Genomic DNA, 22,292 nt, shown 5'->3' on the forward strand with positions numbered 1-22,292 from the left:
TGTTCCTCAGTGTTTGTGTCAGTCACTGACACAAACACTGAGGGTCTGTCTGAACAGACAGACCCTCAGGGTCTTATTGAAAAAAATAATTGGAAAGGCAGCCAAACAATGAAAATGAAAAGGTCTTTGTGCAACTTAACAAGCCACTGCCAATTTCTGGAACAGACCCAACTACAACAATGCTCGCTCAGCAAACTATGCTTTATCCGCTTTGATTTAGTAATTCATGTTCTCTTGACTTTCATCCAAAATGTACCAATTTACCCCCTGCGGTGACAGCTTTACTTAATCACTCTGAGGTAATTTGATAACCTCTTTCTCAAGGCTCTCACCTCTGCTACGGAGTAGGTTTTACGTACTGTAAATGTTGCAAAACACTATATACAGTTACATTAAACTGATAACCCATGCTCCCAGAGGCTTTTTATTTCCTTCATGAATGTATGATAAATCTGATAGGAGACATTTAATAGAGGCGTTGTGTATTTAATCAATTGACTCATAGATGTGAACAGCAATAACAAAGAAATACCCTAAGATTTGTATCCACAGCAATGGAAGAATACTCACAACAAAGTAATGATGCAGTCTTTTTTTCTACATATCACAGTCAGCTTCCCTGTTTTCCTGTGTTTAATACACATTCAGGACGTTTGTTGAAACTCGTTTCCGAGAGCCTAGGAATTGGTGATCGTGATTTTTAGCTTCCCAACAAAGCTCAGACAGTCAGTGACAGTTTGTGATTCTAACAGAAATCTCAATGAAGTGATAGTATAATAATCTCTTTTACTTTAGACACTTGTTTGACTCGCTCGTTCATTAACAGAGAAGAATTCAAACACCATCAACCGGAGACATTTCTGTCATCATGTAGAGGCTCGCTTGACTTTCAAACATTAATAAGGTTTTCCTCAGAGACGCTCAATGATGCTGTGCCATTGTTTGCTTTTGGAGCACTTTATAACACTCATGCATGTTATGTAATCATCCAATTTCCAGTGCTGGACTGTATTTAAGTTCATTTAGTCAAGGGCTGCACTTAAGTACACATCTGAGGTACTTTTCTTTTACTTGAGTATTTCTTTTCTGCACCATTACTCCACTACATCTCAAAGTTAAATGTTGTACATTTTATTGCACTACAACTATCAAACATACTAGTAGCTTTACTAATTCAGATTTGTACACACAATAAAATATGACATATTATGTATGTAACCATTCAACCTTTTATTTAATTACACGTACAAGTAACAATATTGCTAAATACATTTCATAGCTCCAGCTACTCAGATGTGAAGGTTTGTTGCTTTTCCTGTTAATTATTTTATTTTTATTTGTAATACTATTTTAAAAAATACATTCTGCAATAGGTTTCTATGCATTTTTGTTGCAGGAATCTTCCTTGTAATGGAGTATATACAGTTTAGAATGAGTACTTTTCCTTTAGTAAAGGATTAGAATATGTTCTCCACCAGTTACAAAAAAAGATGGTTATTAATTTGTTCTAATTATGATCACCATAATGCCGGAATTTCCATATTTATATTATATTGTTAAATATTAAGGTAGAGCCACCCGTGCTCTTCACGTATGCAATGACATGCATGAAAGTTCAGTGCTTTAGTAATATACAAATTCCCAACCTCAGATAGCTGCACAAAAATCCCTCTTTATTTCCAGTCAATTTGTTTCCGTGTCTGTAAGAAACCAAACTAAGCCAAGCATTTTAATAAACAATCAGTCGTCGTCATTGCACTGCTGGACAACATTTAAATCTGTGTCTTGATGATATTATACTTTATTTATTTAGTTTAGTTTATGTTGATGACTGATGACTTGCTGTAGGTCAGGGAACCCCCACAGTACTAGGGAACTTAAGACTGAGATAAACAGAGCTGTTTATACTGAAAGTTAATAAGTGGTGTGATGATTCATGAATCTGAAGAAACAAACCGGGTGCATCGGGTCCAACAGCTTGTAGTGAGATGCTGTGCTATTACCAAGAAACATCTAATAATAATCTCTGTTGTTCCTGTTTCCATCGTCATTTTCGTGTTTTGTTCAAAATGAACTCCCTCAGTGGACGCAGTCTGCTTCTCTCTGCCAGTGGGACAGCTCAGACCTGTCACATGTCCCCCCTCTGCCCCTCGCTCAAAGAAAACACAGACTTGGCTCTGCGAACACGCTGCTTGTGTGAGGGCTAAAAGAGTTTGGGCTCTGAAAGAAATACTCTTTACACTGTGCTTTGTTGAACACAATGATCAGCTATTTTACCTAAAGATACAGAAAAGACAGTAGATATAATAATGTGGAGTGGTAGGCAACTTTTGGTTATGAATTTACATTTTCTATTAAAGTCCTACAAATGCAATGAGGTCCCAAATTGTCCCCTTAGTCCTTAAAATTGTTCTCAGCATAGCCATTTCAACTTGTGTCCATAATTGTCATAAACAGCAGGATGTCACAAATGTGAACATTAACATTGTCTGCCTAAAAAAACTAGATGCATCAGTGTTGATTTCTCATAACTGTTATTACTATTGTAGTAACAAACAAAGTTAATTAAATCAGCTGTGACTTTTTGAAATATGACGCATGTCTTCCCTAGCCACATAATGTTGTTCTTACTCACTCTTGACAGGTGGTAGACATCCAGATGGCTACTTGAATGTGAAGACCACTTGCTCTAAGCCATTAATTAGTTCATAAGTTCTGTAGCGCGTAGGTAGTTACACTGCCAAGTAAGAAATGCGTCGCTGCGTGTCCTACCCTGCTCAACTTATGGAGATCTGCACATGCTGAATCTTGCCTGCCGTCTTTGATCTTTTATATAGTGCATTCATGTCATACAAATGTGTGAAGGGTTCATAACAATCATTGGCACAAAAGCAATTATGATGTAAAAATGTAATTTGTTCAAATGAAAGCCTTCAAGATGATTTAGGCTTCCATGGAATTGTTGGATTTTATAGTCTTTGTTCGGACTCATATTAATATCATTAGAAGTGAATTCAAAGCCACCAGGATGGTACTTATATCAGCCGAGAATCTTGATTGTTATCCTCAATAGATATAAACACTAGAAAACGCACAGTTGAAAAATGTCACAGCCTGAAGGCCCAGACAAGTTAATCTACACAAAATGACCAACTCTTTAAAAAAGTAAAAAGGTGAGTGAGAAGAGGTGGCTGTTGTTGAATCCAGAAAGTATTCGCGATGTGCTGATGTTGCCGTGTTAGCTGTTCCTCCCAAAGACATCCTAAAGCTTTTGCATCTATGTTGATAGCTGGCACAGTTTGTCTATTTTCAGTGTCCACTGCAGTCACTTGACATTGCAGGAAGATAACTTTTCATCAAAGTTTGTTGGGAATAGGCCAAGACGGAAGTGGCTAGTCAACCACTGTCCTCTGTCACAGTTTGCACATGGTGAACTTGCAGGTCTTGGCACACATTGGGTGGTGGCTGTGCTCAATGACTCATGTGGCGCCCAGTGTCTGAAACTTTCGTCAAACGTCTGGCACATGGTGTGTGTGTGTGTGTCATTGTAGCCGGTGACGCGGGTGCCTCCAAACTCCCCAGTGGCTTCTGATTGGTTGTGTTGAAGATGAGGCACAGGTAAGGGCCAATCAGTAAACCTTCAGAAGGAAACAACACAGTGTGAGCAACTCTCTTACCAAATGTCTCAAACTAACTTGTTAAGATCCCCCTTATAATACCTTTCATTTGCGTCATTACTGAGTGGAAATGTCGGATGATTGCCAGCGCGTTTCGAATAAGCTACAGATGGAAACGTTGTACATCAATAGTCCATTGGGAAAAAAGATACTGATTTAGTTTATGAAATATTTTGCAAATACTCCTATAAACAAGTATACAAGTCAGTTTGACCTTTTAGTTTATTTTCATATAGTATATCATTTCAACATAACTTTCATTGAATCCGGTTTTTGAATTGAGATCATGATTTATTTTTCAAGGGTATAGAAGAACAAATAATAATAAATAAGACACACAACAAAACACCTCCAAAGCAATAACAGGCATTTCTAAAATGGTCGAACATGTACATTTGTTACTGCATTAGACCGGTCATGCAGTCTAGGAGGATGTCTAGATAACTTAGTAGATTGCAGTCACGATCACTTTAAATGTTTTTTTCTATTTAAAGTGGAGGTTCCTCATTAGTCATTTCTTACAGGTCAAACAAATGAAATAATAAAACAGAATGACTTGGTGTGAACAATGAGCAAAACAGCATCTCGTAAAAAAATATATAAATCATGAGATTTGTTGTTTTCACACGACTGTGACAGCTACCTATGCTATGACACCAGCAGGACCCTTTAAAAAGTACATTTTTGATCTAGTCACGAGTGTGTGGTGCTAGTGTGTATGATGTAATGGCTGTTGTTGACCCCCTGTATCACCAAACGTCGTGATGGCTGTGTTCTGCCCTCCCTTCGCTTTGCAGCCTGCTCTTCTTTTTTTAAAGCAAAAGGAAGGGCTGGTGATATGAAAAAGTCTGGAGGGGGGCACGATGGCTACTCTATAAACAATGGTACTCACGTCAAAAGTGATGCTATGCTTAACGCTGCACAGCAAGGCACTGTTGTGTTGGCTTGCCCTTTGTTTTTTCACAAGCTCCGGCCAGTGCTTAATCATCTCGAGGGCAGTGTGTGAGCTATAACCTCTACAGATTTAATCATCAGTAGTATTCAGACCCACCAGACAATTGGTAACGGTTTGCTGCAGCCTCGTCAAATGATTCAGCAGATGTCTGATTCCTTCACTCGGTTGCTTTTGCCTTAAGAGCGTTAAGCAAAGAGTAGAAGGGAGCCAATCTAATCTTTCTTCTTCTCTCTGCAGAATAATAATTAAGAAAACCTCCACCAGGGCTCATTGCCAGTCTTGCAAAGATGAGATCATTGTGTAATGTCAAATATTTTTTTTATCAACTAGACTGCCAAAGATCGGGTCTAATGAAAACAGCAAAATGAGTGCAGTCAGCTTTTCAAACCGACATTCTTTTTGAATTCTGCTAATATCCCATCCAACCTTTATTCAGTGTGCCAAATGAAGATGGATGTGCTCTAAACCTTAAAGGTCTTGCCGCCGCATAAATATTACTGGTGCATAGTTTTAGACACAGCATCTGCAGAGAGATTTTTTGATGAGAGAATTTGAAGCATTCCACAACATAATGTGCAGCTGGGTGGATCGTTTAACTACGTTTGCTGTAATCTCATTATCAGAAAAGCCCTCGTATGATGATGGTGTAACTATAGTTCATATTCTCTGTGTATGCTGATGGTGCATACGAGACTGATGTGGTACTGCGGGGGAGGACAGCAGATGAACAGCAGGAAAGCAGACAGGCGGAGAGGGAGGGGGGGTCAGGTGGCGTGACTTTTTACTCCGCGGCTCACTGACCTTGACAATGGAGCCACAGCCAGCGACTCTGATAGCGTCTCTCTCTCTGTCTGTTCCTTTCTCTCACTGGCTCTCTTCCTCTCTTTCTCACTTAATGTCTTCCTCTCTTCCTCTCTTCTTCTCTTCCTCTCTTCCTCTCATCCTCTGTCTCTCTGCTTGCTCACAGAGAGTCTGGCTGTTGCACCCAAAATGCACCGCCTCTCTGCTGCAGCTCACCCCCCTCTTACCTCACGTCTGCTCTTTTTCCAGACAAGCGGGTTTAAAAAGTCAACTGCGTATTGAGCCGTCTAGACTGAAGCTGGTCAGCAACCAACCCTCCCCACCCCCACCTCCCCTCCCCAGCCCCCGACTTGTGAGTGGCTGGCTATAGTGGAAACATGGATGAGGGCGCAGGTGACCTTGCTGAGCTCTGTCCCTCGTTTTTAGACAAGTGCAAAATGACTCTATGGCCACATTGCATAAAGAACATTGACAACAATGTAGCAATGCACTGAAAGGCGAGCTCTAAATGACCCTGGGCATGAGATGCTCTTTCACTTTACTATTCCAGGAAACGTTCACTCATATAACGACGGTTCATTGCTGATATGCAAAACCATTGATATTTGTGTTTGTATCCTCTTCTGTATGTAAATTATTTTCAGCACAGTCTTTTATTGTTTACATATAACTAAGATAAATCAGTCCAGTGCCTCTTTTTCTTTACAAGGTTTGAGCCTTTTTAAACGAGGGCACACTCCACAGATAAAATACTAGTACGAGTACGAGTGAACTTACCTCTCTGCTGCTACTCTTTTGATGTCTAGGTTTATGAGTCATTTTTAACTTCCTGTTTTGGACGCCGGTAGCTACTTACTGATTTTGATTTACACATGCCTGTCATAATTGTGATTTGTGTTATTCCACAGTGCACAAACAAAACGATGTATTTGTGCAAAGATACAGTTTGTTAACCACTTTGTTTTTGCCATCATGTTATTTTTTCTCAACCGTTATTAGTAAAGATGATACTGTCTTCTTACCACATCGAACTATAACATTTTTTTAAAAAAAAAGGTATTTACACAAAATGCAGAAGATGCATTGTGGTGTTTTTCTGTTCCCTCCTGTCAGTTGATGAGGTGTACTGTGTTGCACCCCAAAGTGTGACATTCCATGTAAAGCAGCGCGTGACTCTTTTTAAAGAGGTGTCTCCAGCCAGCCAGTGGCCCTGCCATGTGCAGTAAGATGACTCCATCCGCCCTGGTGAAACACATCATTGACAGCTTCATTTTCCAACACAACATTAAACGGTTGGAATTAAGCTGTCTTTAAATTGCAGTGTGCCTTTCGATCTTGTCTTACACTTAACCTTGTTATTGCTTCTCATGGTGGGAGTCAAGGATTTAATAATGTAACTTAATGCAGAGATGTTTGAAAGCTGTCTCATCCCGACAAATCCTGTCAGGTTTGCAGTTTTTCATAATTTCTATAACCTGGGGGTAATACGCGTGACGCCAATGGTATCCTCAGTACAGAATTTCCTGCCAATGTGAAGCGGATAAGCTCACGTAAATGATCTCCCATCACAGTGTTATTTATCTTTGGCGAATAATTTTTTTTTTTTTTTTTTTTTTTTTTAGTGGTCTTGAAGGTGGGGTAGGTAATTTTGGAGAAACCAGCTCGAGTGCGCTAGAATTTGAAAATACACAGCCGGAAGATATCTGCTACTTCCTGACAGAGCCCCTCCTCCAACACACACGAACGCGCACATGACCAATGAGGGCACGAGATAAGTTTGTACACAGATGGAAGGCTGACAGGCAGGTAGGCCATCCAGTTATTTTAGCCGGGCCGGCTAAAAATGATTGGTCGTGCTTTTTACAGTACTACGGCTTCCACAGATGACATTTTTTATGGATTTTTTTGTCAAAGCACTTAAGATATTCATTGCTATCGGGATGTTAAGAGCATTCCATGGAATATAACAACGCGAACCCCCATTTGAGAATCACTGGTCTAATGGATAGGGAGATGGGCTGATGATCGGAAGGTTGCAAGTTAAAATCCCATCTGGAACACCACTACTAGTGTGCCACCACTACTTCACTTAGCCCTCAGTTACTCCAGGGAGAATGTCCCGGTTATTGGGCTTTGGAATAAGGCGTCTGCTAAATGCCTAAATCGTAAATTATATTTTTGGGAGAATAAACCCCACAGATCCTCAACTCCGGTGTGTCTCAATCATTAACAACGCAACACAGCGCAACGGGGGGTTGGGGTGCGGTGCCCCCACAAATAGAATCAAATTCTGTGAGAAACACTGCATCAACACATTTTGTAGATCTCTGTAAAAAACTTTCTATTTCTTAACAAGCAGTACAACAGAACATGTTCTCCACGGTGTTGGAAAGTGAGGTACTCCTAACATGTGGAACAAAGTGCTCAACGTATGTCTGGTTATCTTCTTACATTTTGTGGAAGAAATTAAGTTGTGAGAGTTGTGAGTCCAGATGTTTAAGCTAGTAAATATATCTGTCTGTTTGTAAATGGTGGTCCACTCTTAGAGGTACTGTAGCATACGTTTCCATAGCGCCTATTAACCTCTCTTTGCATGTGTGCTGTGTGAGTGATTACACAACGAAGGACTGCAGCCCCTCAGTGTCAGGAGAGATCTCACAGACGGGTACCCAACGCTTCATCCGTCGCACCTTGGGAGGCAAGGGTTGGAAAACCAGTCAAGCAGCACATATTGATTACCCTCTAGAGAATGTGTGCTAGACCTTCGGAGCGCAATATGTGAAGCTACTTAGAAACTTCTCGTTTCTTTGATGGTTTATCTCTCTTACATCTTTGTCTATCCCACTAGTGCAGCCCTCCCGCCCAACTTCATCTCAGCTTTCTTTCCATTTCCCACCCATAAAGCCTTTCTCATCCTGTCATCCCTGGGCTGGTGGTCCGTCCCTCTGGGAGGTTAAGGGGCACCGTGGGTGAGAGGGCAGTCGGCAGGTTCTGCGGGCACCGTGCTAGCCTTTTCCCACAGCCCGCGTCAAATGCTGCTGAACCCTGACCCCAGTGGGCCCTCACTCTCAAAATCGGTGTGGAACGCAATTCAGCCAGCCAGACCCTATTCAGGACCGGACTTTCCATTGGTGGAGAAAAGAATCCCCCCGATCCCAATTGTAGTCAGTGCCCTCCCTTTGTCTGGTGGTCAAGCAGGGTCGGACGGCCGGCCGCCACTAGCCAGGACAAGACTTCCGAAAAGCCTATTCAGCATGTGACGTGACCCCCAGGTTCCATTGCTGACTCACAGGGATCAAACGCTGGGAATCTCTGGGGGTTCTCCTCCATGGAGGTTTTCATCCATTGAAACTAACCCTTTTGACAAAACTCCAAATGACTAATGATTTTTCCCTAAAAGTTTCTTTGATTGCATAGCAATGCTAAACAAATGTGGGATTCCTGGAATAGTTTCATGCAGGCCTTACCTTTGTAATACTTTACTCCTGATAGTCGTTATTGAGTTTAAGGATAATTAACTGGAACAGAAGGAGCACATGGGACAGCTTTCATCCTCAACTGTTGGGCTGGGTCAAATCTTTGGCTGTGTGATCCTGATTTCCTGGTAGGAGTTAAAACTAGCCTGAAGCAGTTCTGTGACAGAAGGAAATAATAGTGCATACAAATAAACACATTGAACACACTAAAGAACATCAACTCTCACTTTCAATGCTCAGCCCGGTGTCAATGTAACTTTGAACATACACACTAAGACCCCACTGAATACGGGACTGAACAAAGTGTAGTTTGATAAAGTGATGTATAGGATATTGAGACAGACTTGAAAGAGCAGTGAAATGTGTGCTGCGTGTTTTTAATCAAGTAAGCCTTGGTTTATTTTATTGTTTATGATTAATAGTTTATTATTATTTTCCAATGTTCTGCTTTTTTGCCATCCAAGGTAAGAAACCTATCTTTATTAACATAACACAGAGGCCCGCAGATGCACAGACACTCAAACAATGTGAAGATGTGGTCATCATTCTGAATAGTCAAAGGTATGCAAGGCCAGAAAGGTAAGAAAGACCCAGCGGACCTTGAATAGCTTGGTCCCATGGCATATGTGACTGTGTTTCTGTGTGTGTCTATATTCGAGAGGTCGACTTGGTGCGAGTGTGCAGACTCCAACTTGCCGCACGGTTTCAATCTTTTGCAGCACTTTGATAGTAATGCCGCGTGCTGTGTGCTAAAGCGGGGGCCTGCTGCAGCTTTAAAGCTGGTCAACTGTCAGGACTAGAGCGTGAAAGGGGGGCCCCAGAGTGAAAAGGGTGGAGGGACCCACTAGGGGGGTCCTGCCGGAGGAGGGGTGGCTTGTAACGGACCTCCTGGGCTTTGAGGGCCCTCTGTGTGGGCTGCTACAGCAAGGCGGCCCTCTTCACAAGAAGCAGAGAGGCTCAAGGGAAGGTGCTGGTGCAGTGGCCCCTGCAGCAGAGAGCATGGGCAGGACGCCAGCTCGCCCGTTGAAGAAGTCCCACATACCAGATGTTACTTGTCAGCAAGCTCTTGGCCTTTAATAAATTGAGTTACTGTAAATCTGTAATAACGCAAGGCAAACATGGTTACCCCACCTCCCCCTGTATATCCCAAGCTCACATTGTTTTCTTAGTGTCCTGCAGGTCAACCCCTAGTGTCCCAGCTACTGAACCTGCCGATTATTTTTCCAATATACACAAGAGGACGGATGTTTTCCTTCCTTTTTCCCCCTAATCTGCACTCCTACAAACGAACATGTCATTCATACTTAGACTGTAAAATCAACAGGATTCTGAACTCCAGTCCTTGATCTCTTTCAGGGACCCTAACCCAAGAGAAATGTATTTTGAGATGTTGTGTTATAGGTCGAATTATCCTGTTTTTGCAAATGTGCATCAGGGTAGCCTGTTTTATGTAATACATTCTGAGGATCCAGATCACAATTCTAATAAGGATGCTTGCCAATATCAATATATTTATCAAGTGAAATAATCAGAGTAATTGGTAATAGCAATAAAAACTTAACATGTGTAAAACATTTTCAATATTTGTGATAATGTCCTGCACAGCATTTTTTATACAAAAACAGAATTTAGTAATGAATAAGATAATCATGAACATGGTCCGGCTGGAAGGGGATACACTTTATTGAAAAACCACCCAGCTCTAATCCCCAGTGTTTAAGTGTGTTTGAATGTTCGTTCTGCAAACACACACAGCATCTGTTGTTGCCACTAGCAGACTTGAGGCATGGGTCATTTACCCAGGTAACAGCGGCCAGTGTTTGTGGAAGTCATCTGATCTGCTGCAAGAAAAAGAAATGCCTCTGTGCTACTGAAAGATTCAGGAAGAATGTCCTCTGCGCAGTCCTGCTTAGATTTACAGTGCCTCTGAGGATGGCTCTGATCTGGCAGTGGTCAGTTGGCTTTGAAGGGAAGTGCACAGCAAGTGAATCACTTTGAACCTACACTGAGCTGAGCCTCAGGGAGACCCCCGCTCCCACCTGAGTGGAGCAGGACAGTAAATCTAAACGCAGCTCAGTTTTTACACTGTGACATGGCGACTTAGGTCTTAATTTGTTGCCTGCAGAATCCCCTGGTCCAACAGTTCTACAACTGTGGCCCGGTTCCAAGGTCGCCTCAACGCTTTTACGTGCTGGCTAGGCCTGGATGGTTTCAACAGCAAATGAAAGGACTAAAGTGAAAGTCCATATCTTTCTGTCTCTCCCACTCTGTTCTTTAAGTTGTTTTACTTGTTTATGCAATTTGCTTTCTAAGCCCTGCTGCATGGTTCTGCATGGACACCCAGATATCCACCGCAATTATGTTAATATGGCTAGGGCCGCAATTACACAATTATAAACATGGAGGTCTCGGTCTGTGCCAACTGTGCACCACTTCTTATTGAGGATTGGCTTGTTGGTCTAAGCAGATTGTTTCACTTTCTGCCTCCTCCAAAAATATGGGAACCACGAGATAGTAAAAGAGAAGAAAGCAAGTAGAAAACAACAACACAAACAGGCATACATAACATGCAAGACATCTTGCATTGACTTTGAGAGCAACCTTTTCTGTGGACTTGCTGTAGATTTGTTCTATACATGGTATGTCCATGAGTTGTTGCGGAGATGGGATGGTTCGTTATAGGGACAATGGTGATTGTTGTATCTGTGTGACAGCAGCAGTCTGCAGAGGAGGAACACTTGGAGTACGAGGCTTTATACTTCTCCGTCTGTGTTGGGTCACCTGTTAGCTGTCCCAACCAAATTCAGAGGGAGGTCCTCACTACATGTAAAGTGGACAGAAAGGTTTTGTTGTCAAATACCTTACCTGTGTGACTTTCTCTTAATAGATGATCAGGTCATTATCCACCTTGGTTGCGGGACAGAAATCCCCTCTGATTCAAATCCTTTGCTTACATCTGCTTTAAGTTTCTTTTTTCTGGCCAGTTGGCTGCTTCATTTGACACCTCCAACAGTTTGCTGTGCAATGTTTGTTTTTTCACAGGCTTCCCAAGTGTTTCTCTCTTGGGGACCTCCGGGCATTCGCTTGTCTTTAAGGCTCTTTAGGTAAGCCGGAAAAGCAAACAAAAGCATATCTATTATATGGTTTGTGGATCTCACATTACTCTCCCATTGCAATGCAGTCGCCAGTGTGGGCCACTTTCCAAGTGACTGATATTTTCACAGGGGCCAACATGTCAAGGGATTGTGTAATTGATTGTCTTGGATATTTGAGTATGCCACTTTCCCTCGTTCAGAGACCCCCTAATGCTTCCTTCTCCAGTTATATGGCTTACTCATGTGGTGAGGTTTTGACACATGACAGTGAGGCAGGATAGACATGTGGTCATGGTACATTTTAGAACAAGGGCATTGGAGGCCATATCTTCTATTTTATGAGGTACAGTTATTTTAAAGCTTATACAACATAAATGTGCCCTTCTGAAATACTTAATTTTGAAGTACATATCAATATTTGTTTGGCTCCTCTTTGCTGCCTTCCCCATAGGTCACTTTATGCACAAGCCTTTGAACAAAGGATGTTATTTTTGTTGAAAAAGGGCCCATGCTGAAGTTTATCCAAATGAAAACCTCTAGGCTAAAATCACTGGTTCTCCAATGAGTTTATTGAGTAAAGCTTTCCTTGCTCCACAGAGGACTTGTGATAGTTGCCTGCAGGAAAGCAGTCTTTGAAGGATAACCTATCGGTTTGAGTAAGTCCCTTTATCAGCTTCTATTTCTGTTTTGGCTTTTTCAAACATGGCTGAAAGGCAAAATCGTCTCAAGTAAACATTTCCTGTTCTTCCTTTTATGATCTTATTTCTTAAACAGGAAGAGATTATTAGTATTATTTGATATTATTGAATTTAGTTTAGATATGTTTCTCAGACCTTTGGATCCTGAGGCAGCTGCAAGAGCCAGACTTTACAACAAAAAAACCTCAGCTCTAAATGAGAAATTGAGAGTTGACAGCGCAGGTCATTTAACTTTCTTTTACGATACTGATCTGCTGTCGGAGTGTATCCAACAAACCTGCATCTGTTACATCTGGCATTGCTGTTAACCTCTGCAAGAATGGTAGAACTGACTTAGATTTCCCGAATCACGTACATACTTCAGGACCATTGAGCCACAGCAGGACTTTTTATCACAAAGATCCTGAATATGGCATGTTAACTGTGTTGCCTTGGACCTCTGCTATCGCACCCTTGAGAAGGGCACTTAACCTGAATTTCTCGGCACTAACACAATTGCAAAAATGACTATAGTAAACACAAAGGGTAGGGATTCAATGATGAGAATGCTCCATGGAAGATAAATCCCTGCCAGTTACTGGTACATGTCAGCATGCTGCGTACTGTAATTGTCCGTGACATTGTAGGTTATACTTAAGGGTCACTATAAAATACAGTCCTACACTGTGTACATTCTGAAAATGTTCAGAACTTCTGATTTCAAATCAACATAACATGATGGAGGGAGATGAATCGCGTAGATTGCAGCAAGCATTAGGGGTTTTAAGGAACATTTGGTCAACCCCTGAAACTGTCACATCCCTGGCCAGGTGTCCTTGCGGGTGCGTTCGCTTTACTTATCAGAGCGTGCCGTAAGGGCGGTTACTCTTTGGTTTATAAACTCCCTCCTGGGACGGACTGATGCATTAGATGATGTGCTATATGGAGGGGACTTTGACAGAGTATTTCTCACAAAGTACACAGTAAAAGTACTTCAATGTATTGTTAGTAGCAGTCAAACTAGTACCGAGTCCAACAGTGTCAGTTTTATGAAGAACTTGTGGTAAAATATATTTGTAAAAAGAAAATGAAGAGCTACTGATTTGAAAAAACGGCTTTCTGTATAGTTTAAATCTCCTAACAATGTTGTCCATTTATTCTTCTCCCCTCGAGTCCAACAGTGTCAGTTTTATTAAGAACTTTCAGTAAAAAATATTTGTAAAATATAAAGAGCAGCTGATTTGAAAAGACAAACGCGAGAGACGGCTGAGTGACCGCAGTGCAGAATCGCTGTATAGTTTAAATCTCCTAACAATGTTGTCAATTTTAGACACATGCTTATTATATTTACAGCCTTAATAACATTCATTTTCTGGGCTCAATGTGTGTCTTGGCCGTTTTCATTGTGATCGCTAAATTCACCTTGTTTCCCCTTGTTTATAATTATGTTCAACGTTCCAAGCAAACGAGTGCTTTTGTTTTGAAATCACTTCCGCGAGTATCGCGCCCCGCGTCCCCCCCCCCCTCGCTACAATGACCATTAGACCATTTAGTAAGGTAAAAATCAAAAACGCCTCGCAGACACTCTTCCGTTTACTTGTTTAATAAAGAAAAACAAGTGGTCCGTAGATACACGGAGTCATCTAACCCTAACCCTCTCCCTCCATCATGTTGATTTGAATCAGAAGTTCTGAACATGAGCCCACCCCGCTCGACCTTCTGAGCCAATCACAGCGCAAGAATGACCTGCCTTCCGTTTCAACCATACTCCTTCCGTTTCCACTATACTTTCTCTCACACATACATACATTCTTCTCTCACATACATATATTGTCTTCACACATACATACATTCTTCTCTTGCATACATATATTCTCTTCAGACATGCATATATTATAAAATATATGTATGTAAAAGGAGAATGTATGTATGTAAGAGTGAAAATATATGTATGTAAAAGGAGAATGTATGTATGTATGTAAGAGTGAAAATGTATGTATGTAAAAGGAGAATGTATGTATGTAAGAGTGAAAATGTATGTATGTAAAAGGAGAATGTATGGATGTAAGAGTGAAAATATATGTATGTAAAAGGAGAATGTATGTGCGTGAGAGGACCAGTATGAATTACGGCCTGTACGGCCCCTCATATGACCCAGTGGTCATCCTCGGAGCCATCTGGCAACCCATGTCTTGTGTGGCTTACCCGTCCCACTGCCTCACGCAATTCCTTAAGCAAGCATAAGTGTGCTTAGAGGACTTAATCTCAGAGAAACTGGTTTGGCCCTCACCGTGGACTGCCAGGGTAGGTCCACCGGCTCTCAGGTCATGGGGTTCCTTCAGTCATGTAACACTTAGGCAGCGTTTTTGGCGACTTACCCCGCCCGCCTGGTAAATCTCTGGATTGTATTTGCCCTTTCAATGAAATGCAGCCTGTATGAAGGTGTTTATACCAATTAAGTATTATTACAGGGGTGATTCTTGGGTGTCTCGGACTCCTCGTGCACAATTGTTATACTGCACTGAAACGTAATAAGCCATCTGGTTTGTGGCAGTTGTCTAATCTTACGACGGGTGGAAGACATTTGCCCAACTGGAGATGCCCCTGGGCGTGTTCTGTTGGGCCCACCAGGCGAGGAAGTGAGAGAAGCTTGAGCCTGTCTGCACTTGCTCAGAGGTCACTGCTGGCCGTTTGACTGCCTGCCAGTGCAGGGGCCAGAGTCTTCCAGAAGAGGGCCTTGGCTACAGGCGGACAAGTGAGCCAGCCAGACAGGCAGCCAGCCGCATCGTCTGCAGTCTAGGTCTGGGGCTATAGCATGGACCAGGGCAGCTCGAGTTACCCAGACAGATTTGTTAACACTGTTTGGGTCCGCTCGGCTTTCTAGCCAGGCCTCTGAGCCAAACGCGACTGAGGTGACTTAATCTGTCATTAAACTCACATTACACCCGGACAGAGACTCGGCTCAGGGGCAGAGACAGTGCTCGCTCTCCCTATCACTGGCATGGCTGGCTGGATTTGAGCAGACACAAAGAAATACCCCCCTCCTCCTCCTCCTCCCCTCCTCCTCCTCCTCCTCCTCCTCCTCCTCCTCCTCCTCCTCCTCCTCCTCCTCCTCCTCCTCCTCCTCCTCCTCCTCCTCTCTATCCTCTTCATGCCACACACCATGGCACAGCTAGACAGCACAGCACGGTCTAGACAAAAGCAATTTCACTTGAAGTTGAAAAGTCATTTCCCTGTGTGACGGGCACCTGTGTGTGATTGCTGCAGTTTCCGGGGGGCACGTGTATTTGAATTGGAAAAATATCAATTCAGAATACTGATTACTACAACACTGTTGATTTAATCTTTGTTTGAGATGTGCAGAAATGTGTAGAAATGCTATTTGAAACCTAAACAGATTGTGAGAAAAGTCATACTGGATTTGGATGGATTTATGATATTGGTATTACTGATGAATGTTCCCTTTCTAGCCTGTCAGCTTTAATGATTGAAAACCAGATTATTCAAAAATATGAAAACAAAGAAAAGAATCATACTTTATAGTATATATACTGATTATTTTCAAGGCTTTCATATTTTGACAAGCAAAGAAAATGCCCTTCCACTTCTGTCACATTTGTAAAGAGTTTTGAATACAAAATATAAACTGTGATGGCCAAACATAGATTATTATTATTATCATTACGAGAGACACATTTCTTTTGACCAAATCTGCCAATCTGAACATGAATGACTGCATGAGTATACATGGTGGGAAAATGTGGTTTTACTGCATCAGTGACATTAGTAGCTTTTCATTTCTTTCCTAGCGCTGCCGACAGTACACATGTGTCCGTTTTTCACTGGCTATCAGACAAACGGGAGGAGATGGCTGAACTTCGTCCTCATCGGGCAAACTAAATTGCTTCCATTACTCTCCGCTTGGAAATGTCAGAAACCCTAACAACCTGCCGTACCTCGCGTGGCGGTCTAAGACATTGTTTCTCTCTGTCGATATTTGTTTTTACGTAGCAGCTGGTTCTGGTTCTCCCTCCCAAACTCACCACACCCCCACTGTTATGAGCAGCCAAAGCCAACATATAATCAACTGTTACCAAAAGCACAGCCAAGCCACATTTTTCCCGGAGAATACGATTTGTTGTTATTGATGTTACTGTATTTGTTAACTTTGGTTGCACCCTGGATGCAAAGCTGTGTTTGGGCAGTTTCGTGGCTGTGTCCTAATGTGTTTAATACGCAGAAACCACTGTGCAGGGAAAGCCTATTGATGTGAGGATACACAGGGCGCTTTCATTTAGCTTTTCTTATGTTCTGGGCCTCAGAGGACAAGGAGTGTGGCCTCTGAATACTGTAATGCAACATTTGAACCAGAGCTTTCCTTACACTGTGGTCCAAATAAAATGACTAAATGATCATTCTGGTCTTCTCTCTTGCTTCGCTTGATCGTAACCTGAGCATAGTCTAAAATCATCACAATGCTTTACCATGGAGTGAAACAAATCAGCAGGATGCTCTCCTGCATGTGTGGAGGGGTTGTAATTATTGAAATGACCCGGTGCTGTTTGCATTACAAGACCTGCAAACTGTAGTTCTTCAATGATACATGGTTTGAGACTAGTGTTTTATCTGTTAATGTAAAAATCTAAATAAAATGTATTCAAACTTGAATTAAGAATGTTTTATATTGAAAAGATGTTGCCCTTGTGATCCAACAGGATCTCTAGTTCCTACCGAATGTTTTGACTGACCACACTGTGTTTCTGCCGACAGGTGAAGAAGTACTTTGAGCTGGAGCCGCTGGCCAGAGGGAAGCGCTGGGTCCTGGAGGGAAGCTCCACCGACAACCTGGAAGCAGTGAAGGAAAGCTTCGGTCAGTTCATTAGCCTGTTGGAGGACAAAGACACAGAGCCGGCAAGGATATGATGCTAAAGTTGCTAATGCTATGGACATTAGTGGCTAACAACAAAATAACAAAACATCCTGCTGGTGCCCATGTACACACACTCATGCACAGACAACATGCACACACAGTAAAATACAGCAGATGTTGGCCTCTCTCTTTGAAATGTGTTACGTATGTTATCCTCCCTTCACTGTGCTCTCACTTTTCAAATCGGAAGAGTGTGTACGCACAAGTCAGCCACCACAGCCTGACAGAGGAGAGCTGCCATTAAACCCACGCAATGTAAAGCGGTTTGTCAAGAAAAATCATTGGACTTTGCCAGCAATGGAAATCTTGTTTACTACTGTCTGTGCCATTGTGATTTAACCAATGGCATGTGGGACACATGGCATTCCTTCAGTCATCATAGGACGCACACACACACACACACACACACACACACACACACACACACACACGCACACACACACTCACTCACAGAGTGGAGCCCAGGTTGTCTGTAGATATGTTTAACATCCGTAATTACTTTACAGGATGTTTAGGTGGGCTTGTTGATGTTCTTTCTACTGAGAAGTGCTGTATGGCTGTAAAGTGTGCTTCTCTGTTAGACTCGGTGACAACGACTGTCGTCGTGTGATTGTGAGTCCGGAGCCTTGTGTTATGTACGGTAGTTACATATTGGTGTGTCGCACCATCTCTGAATATCTAATCTGAATAGTGTAGTCTGTGTATCTCATGGAGTAATATGTACATGCAAACGAGCATATTGCTGTGCAGCCATACACAAGTACTACTAATCATGTGACTCAGTAAGTGCTATAGGTTACTTTATGGAGACCATTATAAGAAAGCGGAAACAAGTCTGAATGCTTTTTATAATTGTGCAATTTAGGATATATTTTATTGCTCTGTATGTTAACCTTGTAGAGCTACGTTCAGATTTTTTATACATCATACCACGCTTATAAATTATGCGGAATCAAAGACCAAACAATAAAAACCAACCACGATGATTAACCTGGCTGGACGTAGCCACACGGTAGAGAATGTGATGGATTTAGTGTCATTTCAGTGTTCAGAAAATATCATATTTGTTGTAATTTTTCTACACTTCAACTGTATTTTTTTCCTTTTTGATTTGACATAATGCCTCTCAACACTGTGTAGCGACTCCAGTCCCCATCAGGGTGGAATACAAACTCTATCAATCAGCCACAGCAACAGCTGCCTCTGACAAGTCCCTGTCCGACACCCTAATGCCTTCCAACTGTCTGTGAAGACCCCTCCCTGTCTGCTGTTTATCGCGGACCCCCGCCCCGCCTCATCCCAAACCGTATCAACCAACACCACCCCCCACCCCTGCTCCGCACCCTGTCCCCATTACTGCTTGCCTCAGTGGGGTTTCTATCCCCACATGCCATGTTCAGCCCCCTGCCCTCGTGTGGACTCCACACCTTAATATGAGTCGTATTCATTGTGCCATAGGTGTGTGTCTGTACCCAACATGTGCTGCGGTAACGTCCACACCTACTCTACATGTGCTTTGTGCTTCCGTTGTTGTTTTGTTCACTATTGTGCCAGGTTTTTAGAAGTTTAATCACTTTTTGTACCTGACGTGAGATCTGGATGGTTCGGTGCATTTGATCGCTTGAATGCAAAATGAATCTGTCGTCTGACCTTGCTTATCATCTCTTCACACTTAGGTTTTTAAAATATTCACTGCAGTCTGTTTTATTTTTTTTCAATCATGCTTTTTGTCTCAAATGGCAATTAAAGTTTTAAAAATTCCAATATTGTCTTAGTTTTTTATTGACCATGTTTGATTGTTTAAATGTTGTAGTATATATATGTTAGATATTTCTCATCTGTGTCATATTTAAGGCCCTAGTGTATTGATTTGTAATGTGTAAACCCACAACAGGGGTATGGTTGGCAGGTTCAGGGTTTGTTAAACAGTATTAAAATGTTATTTAGTGTGTTGTGTTATTACTCCGCTGTGTAGCCCATGTTTCTAGGATTGTATCTGTTGGTTGAAAGTTGTTTTTTAATCTTATGTCTGTATTAAGTAAATATTGGTACAATGTAACATTTGTACTTGATGCATCAGTATGTATGATGAGCTGAATATTTGCCTGTGTTTCTGGAAACATTTTCTTTACAATGTCTCTGATTCATGATTTAACGTGACCTGTGGAAATGTGAGACTCTGGGAGATAATCGGGAAAATGCAGAAGAGCCAGTTAAGGTCGAGCCAAAGTTGAACAAAAAAAAAAGCACTCAAAGTCAAAGTGGAGCAGCTGAAGAAAGTTTTGAGTGGAAAGTTAACCGAGGGAGACAGGAGTTCCTAATAAATATACTCTACTCTGTGCTACCTCTGCCTCCCCTTTTCTTCTCCTTTTGCCGTCCTTCCCTCTCTTTCAAATTAACCGTGTGGCTTTAATACAATGTGTGTCATGCAGGTTGCCCTGGCGACTCTTTGATCCTGTTTTCCAGTCTCTGCCTCTGGGGCAGACGTGCTTCTCTTCAGTCTGCTGCACACCGGCTCTGGAGGCTGCTGCAGCCCTGAGACCCACCATGGGCTGCTGCGCTCGCTCCCCCCTCTCTCTTCCTGTCGCTCTCACTTTCTCTCTGTTTTTTGAGTCCTCTTTATCTCTCTCAGGTTCTCTCCATCTCTCTCTCACTCGCTCTGCTTCACTTTGGTCACGCCACAGCCGCCCTCCCTCAGCATGGGCATGCAGGATGCCCAGGGGACGGATAGAGGCCAGGACCTCAGCGAAGCAGCCCTCCTGGGAGAGAGAAAGAGAGACAGGGTAGTTCTCTCTTGTCCACTCCTCCTCAATCTCATACGCTCGGTTTTATTCCCCTGAAAAATATGCAGCTGGTCCTCTCCTCCCACACTGAACCTTTACCTGCGCTTCCTGTTTAATTTCTTGTGTCTGGCTGTTCATTTTCTAACCTTTGTTGGCAGCAGACCCTCAGTGTGGCTTACAGAAAATAAGCTGCAAAGTTATATTATCATTGTATAATCACAGTAAAGACTTCATTAATCAATCTGTACTTTACCAAGCAACAATAACGCAGGCAAATGTTTACTGTGATGGAAACAGTTACTCAAGAAACCTTCAAGTCTCTGCAAGTACATTTACATAATTCAGTAACATGAATGGTAATTAACGGGTGCCTGGAGGGGAGGAAAAACACTTTGAGAAATCTGACAAACTAGGGCAAGCTTAATTGTTGGCAGTCCTATAAAGTGAAGGTGTGATTTGTAACAAAAAAGGTGAAACATGCAGAAATGCCAGAGGGCTCCTTTAAGATTATGGATGTCAAGAATGAGAATGAATTAACCGAATGCCTCCCAACATCAAATGCAACTTACCACAATGAGCATTTGTGTTTTGATTATCTGACATAAAAAGCAATGCATTCACATCGTGTCTTTGCATGAAGCACCTGGTTACACTGAGAACAGTCAGTGAGAGAAATATTCTATCGGGAGGGGAATGTGAAATCTGAAAATGGGCTGCATATCAACATTCATGATCTTACAGTGTGGGGAATAGACTGAATGAAACCATGTGGGCTTTAACAAAATATTACCCTCATATTTTATATTTTTCAGCACCACCTCAGCATGACTCCTGAAACAGTAAAGAATATTTGTCATGCTTAAAACAAAAGCATGTCTTTAACAGAAATAAAACATCAACAGTATCAAATTGAATATAGATGTACAGATGAGTTAGTATTAATCATCGCTGCATGTTTGAATGTGCAGAATACAAATCAGTCGATGTCATAGCATTTGTTTAAACTGACAAGAAGATTATTCAGAAAACAAGAGTCAGGAACGACTTTAATGTTGTATTGGCTCCTTTGGTTGGGAGTCATTCATGTAAAGGCATTGATTATTGATAGGTAGATAGATAGATACATTATAGGGGCAATAGTGAGCCACATACAATACAACAACCTACCAGAAGTATAAACAATAGTGGTCACACACAACAAAATGAATCCTGTGAGTTTGTGAAATGCAAATGCACGACCCGACGGGGAACCTCTCTTTCGATTACAGGATAAACAGAATGCATGTTTTCTTAAACCCAGCGAAGAATGCCCCTTTCTCTCTGTCTTCTGTCTTCTCCCCTCTCCTGTCCCGTGTGTGTGGCAGCGTCTCTGCTGATAAGGGCTGCCAGGAGGTGGAACAGATGTTGCCCTGACATCCATCTGGGCCTCGTACCCCTGCTCTGCCTCCCACAGCCGATGCTCCCCTCAGGACACCCCGCATTCCCGGACCCTCACAGCGAGGGGGCTTCTCCCACACACACAAAAAAGGCTCCCCTCCTCCAGCAGTGACACAGCACTAAGATCTGCTTTCATTTAGGGTACATGTGTGTACGTCAGTTATCAGCCGAGACCCCTGGGTTCATTAGAGGTGTTTCCTCTTCGTTTCAACACTCCTGTCCTCATGACTCTCTCTCACACACACACACCCCTTTGAAAAACAAACACAAATGACGGAAATGCATCGACATGATGTAAGCTGGTGAGGAAATGTTCCCTGGACCAAATAATCATTTCCAGATATCTGAGATGATAGTTTTATAAGAGTCTCAAGATGTGCAGCATTTTTGACAATTTGACTGGCCTCACTCAACATACTTTTAATTTTCTCCAATTGATCTACAAATTGCTAGTTCTGTTT

General features: G+C 42.2%; 1 protein-coding gene across 2 annotated transcripts in view; it reads left to right on the forward strand.

Annotated features, from left to right (window-relative positions):
• LOC117560189 (ADP-ribosylation factor-like protein 15) overlaps nt 1–19,955 on the forward strand; it is a 117,477-nt gene extending 97,522 nt beyond the window's left edge. For both annotated transcript variants that reach the window (XM_034237019.1, XM_034237010.1), the window contains exon 5: nt 17,452–19,955. In XM_034237019.1, coding sequence (XP_034092910.1) covers nt 17,452–17,604 — 153 coding nt within the window. In that variant the 3' untranslated portion in view covers nt 17,605–19,955. The remainder of the gene's footprint in view (nt 1–17,451) is intronic.
• Nucleotides 19,956–22,292: the final 2,337 nt, after the last annotated feature.

The sequence above is a fragment of the Gymnodraco acuticeps genome, unplaced genomic scaffold (genome assembly GCF_902827175.1).
Source record: "Gymnodraco acuticeps unplaced genomic scaffold, fGymAcu1.1, whole genome shotgun sequence".
Lineage (NCBI taxonomy): Eukaryota > Metazoa > Chordata > Actinopteri > Perciformes > Bathydraconidae > Gymnodraco > Gymnodraco acuticeps.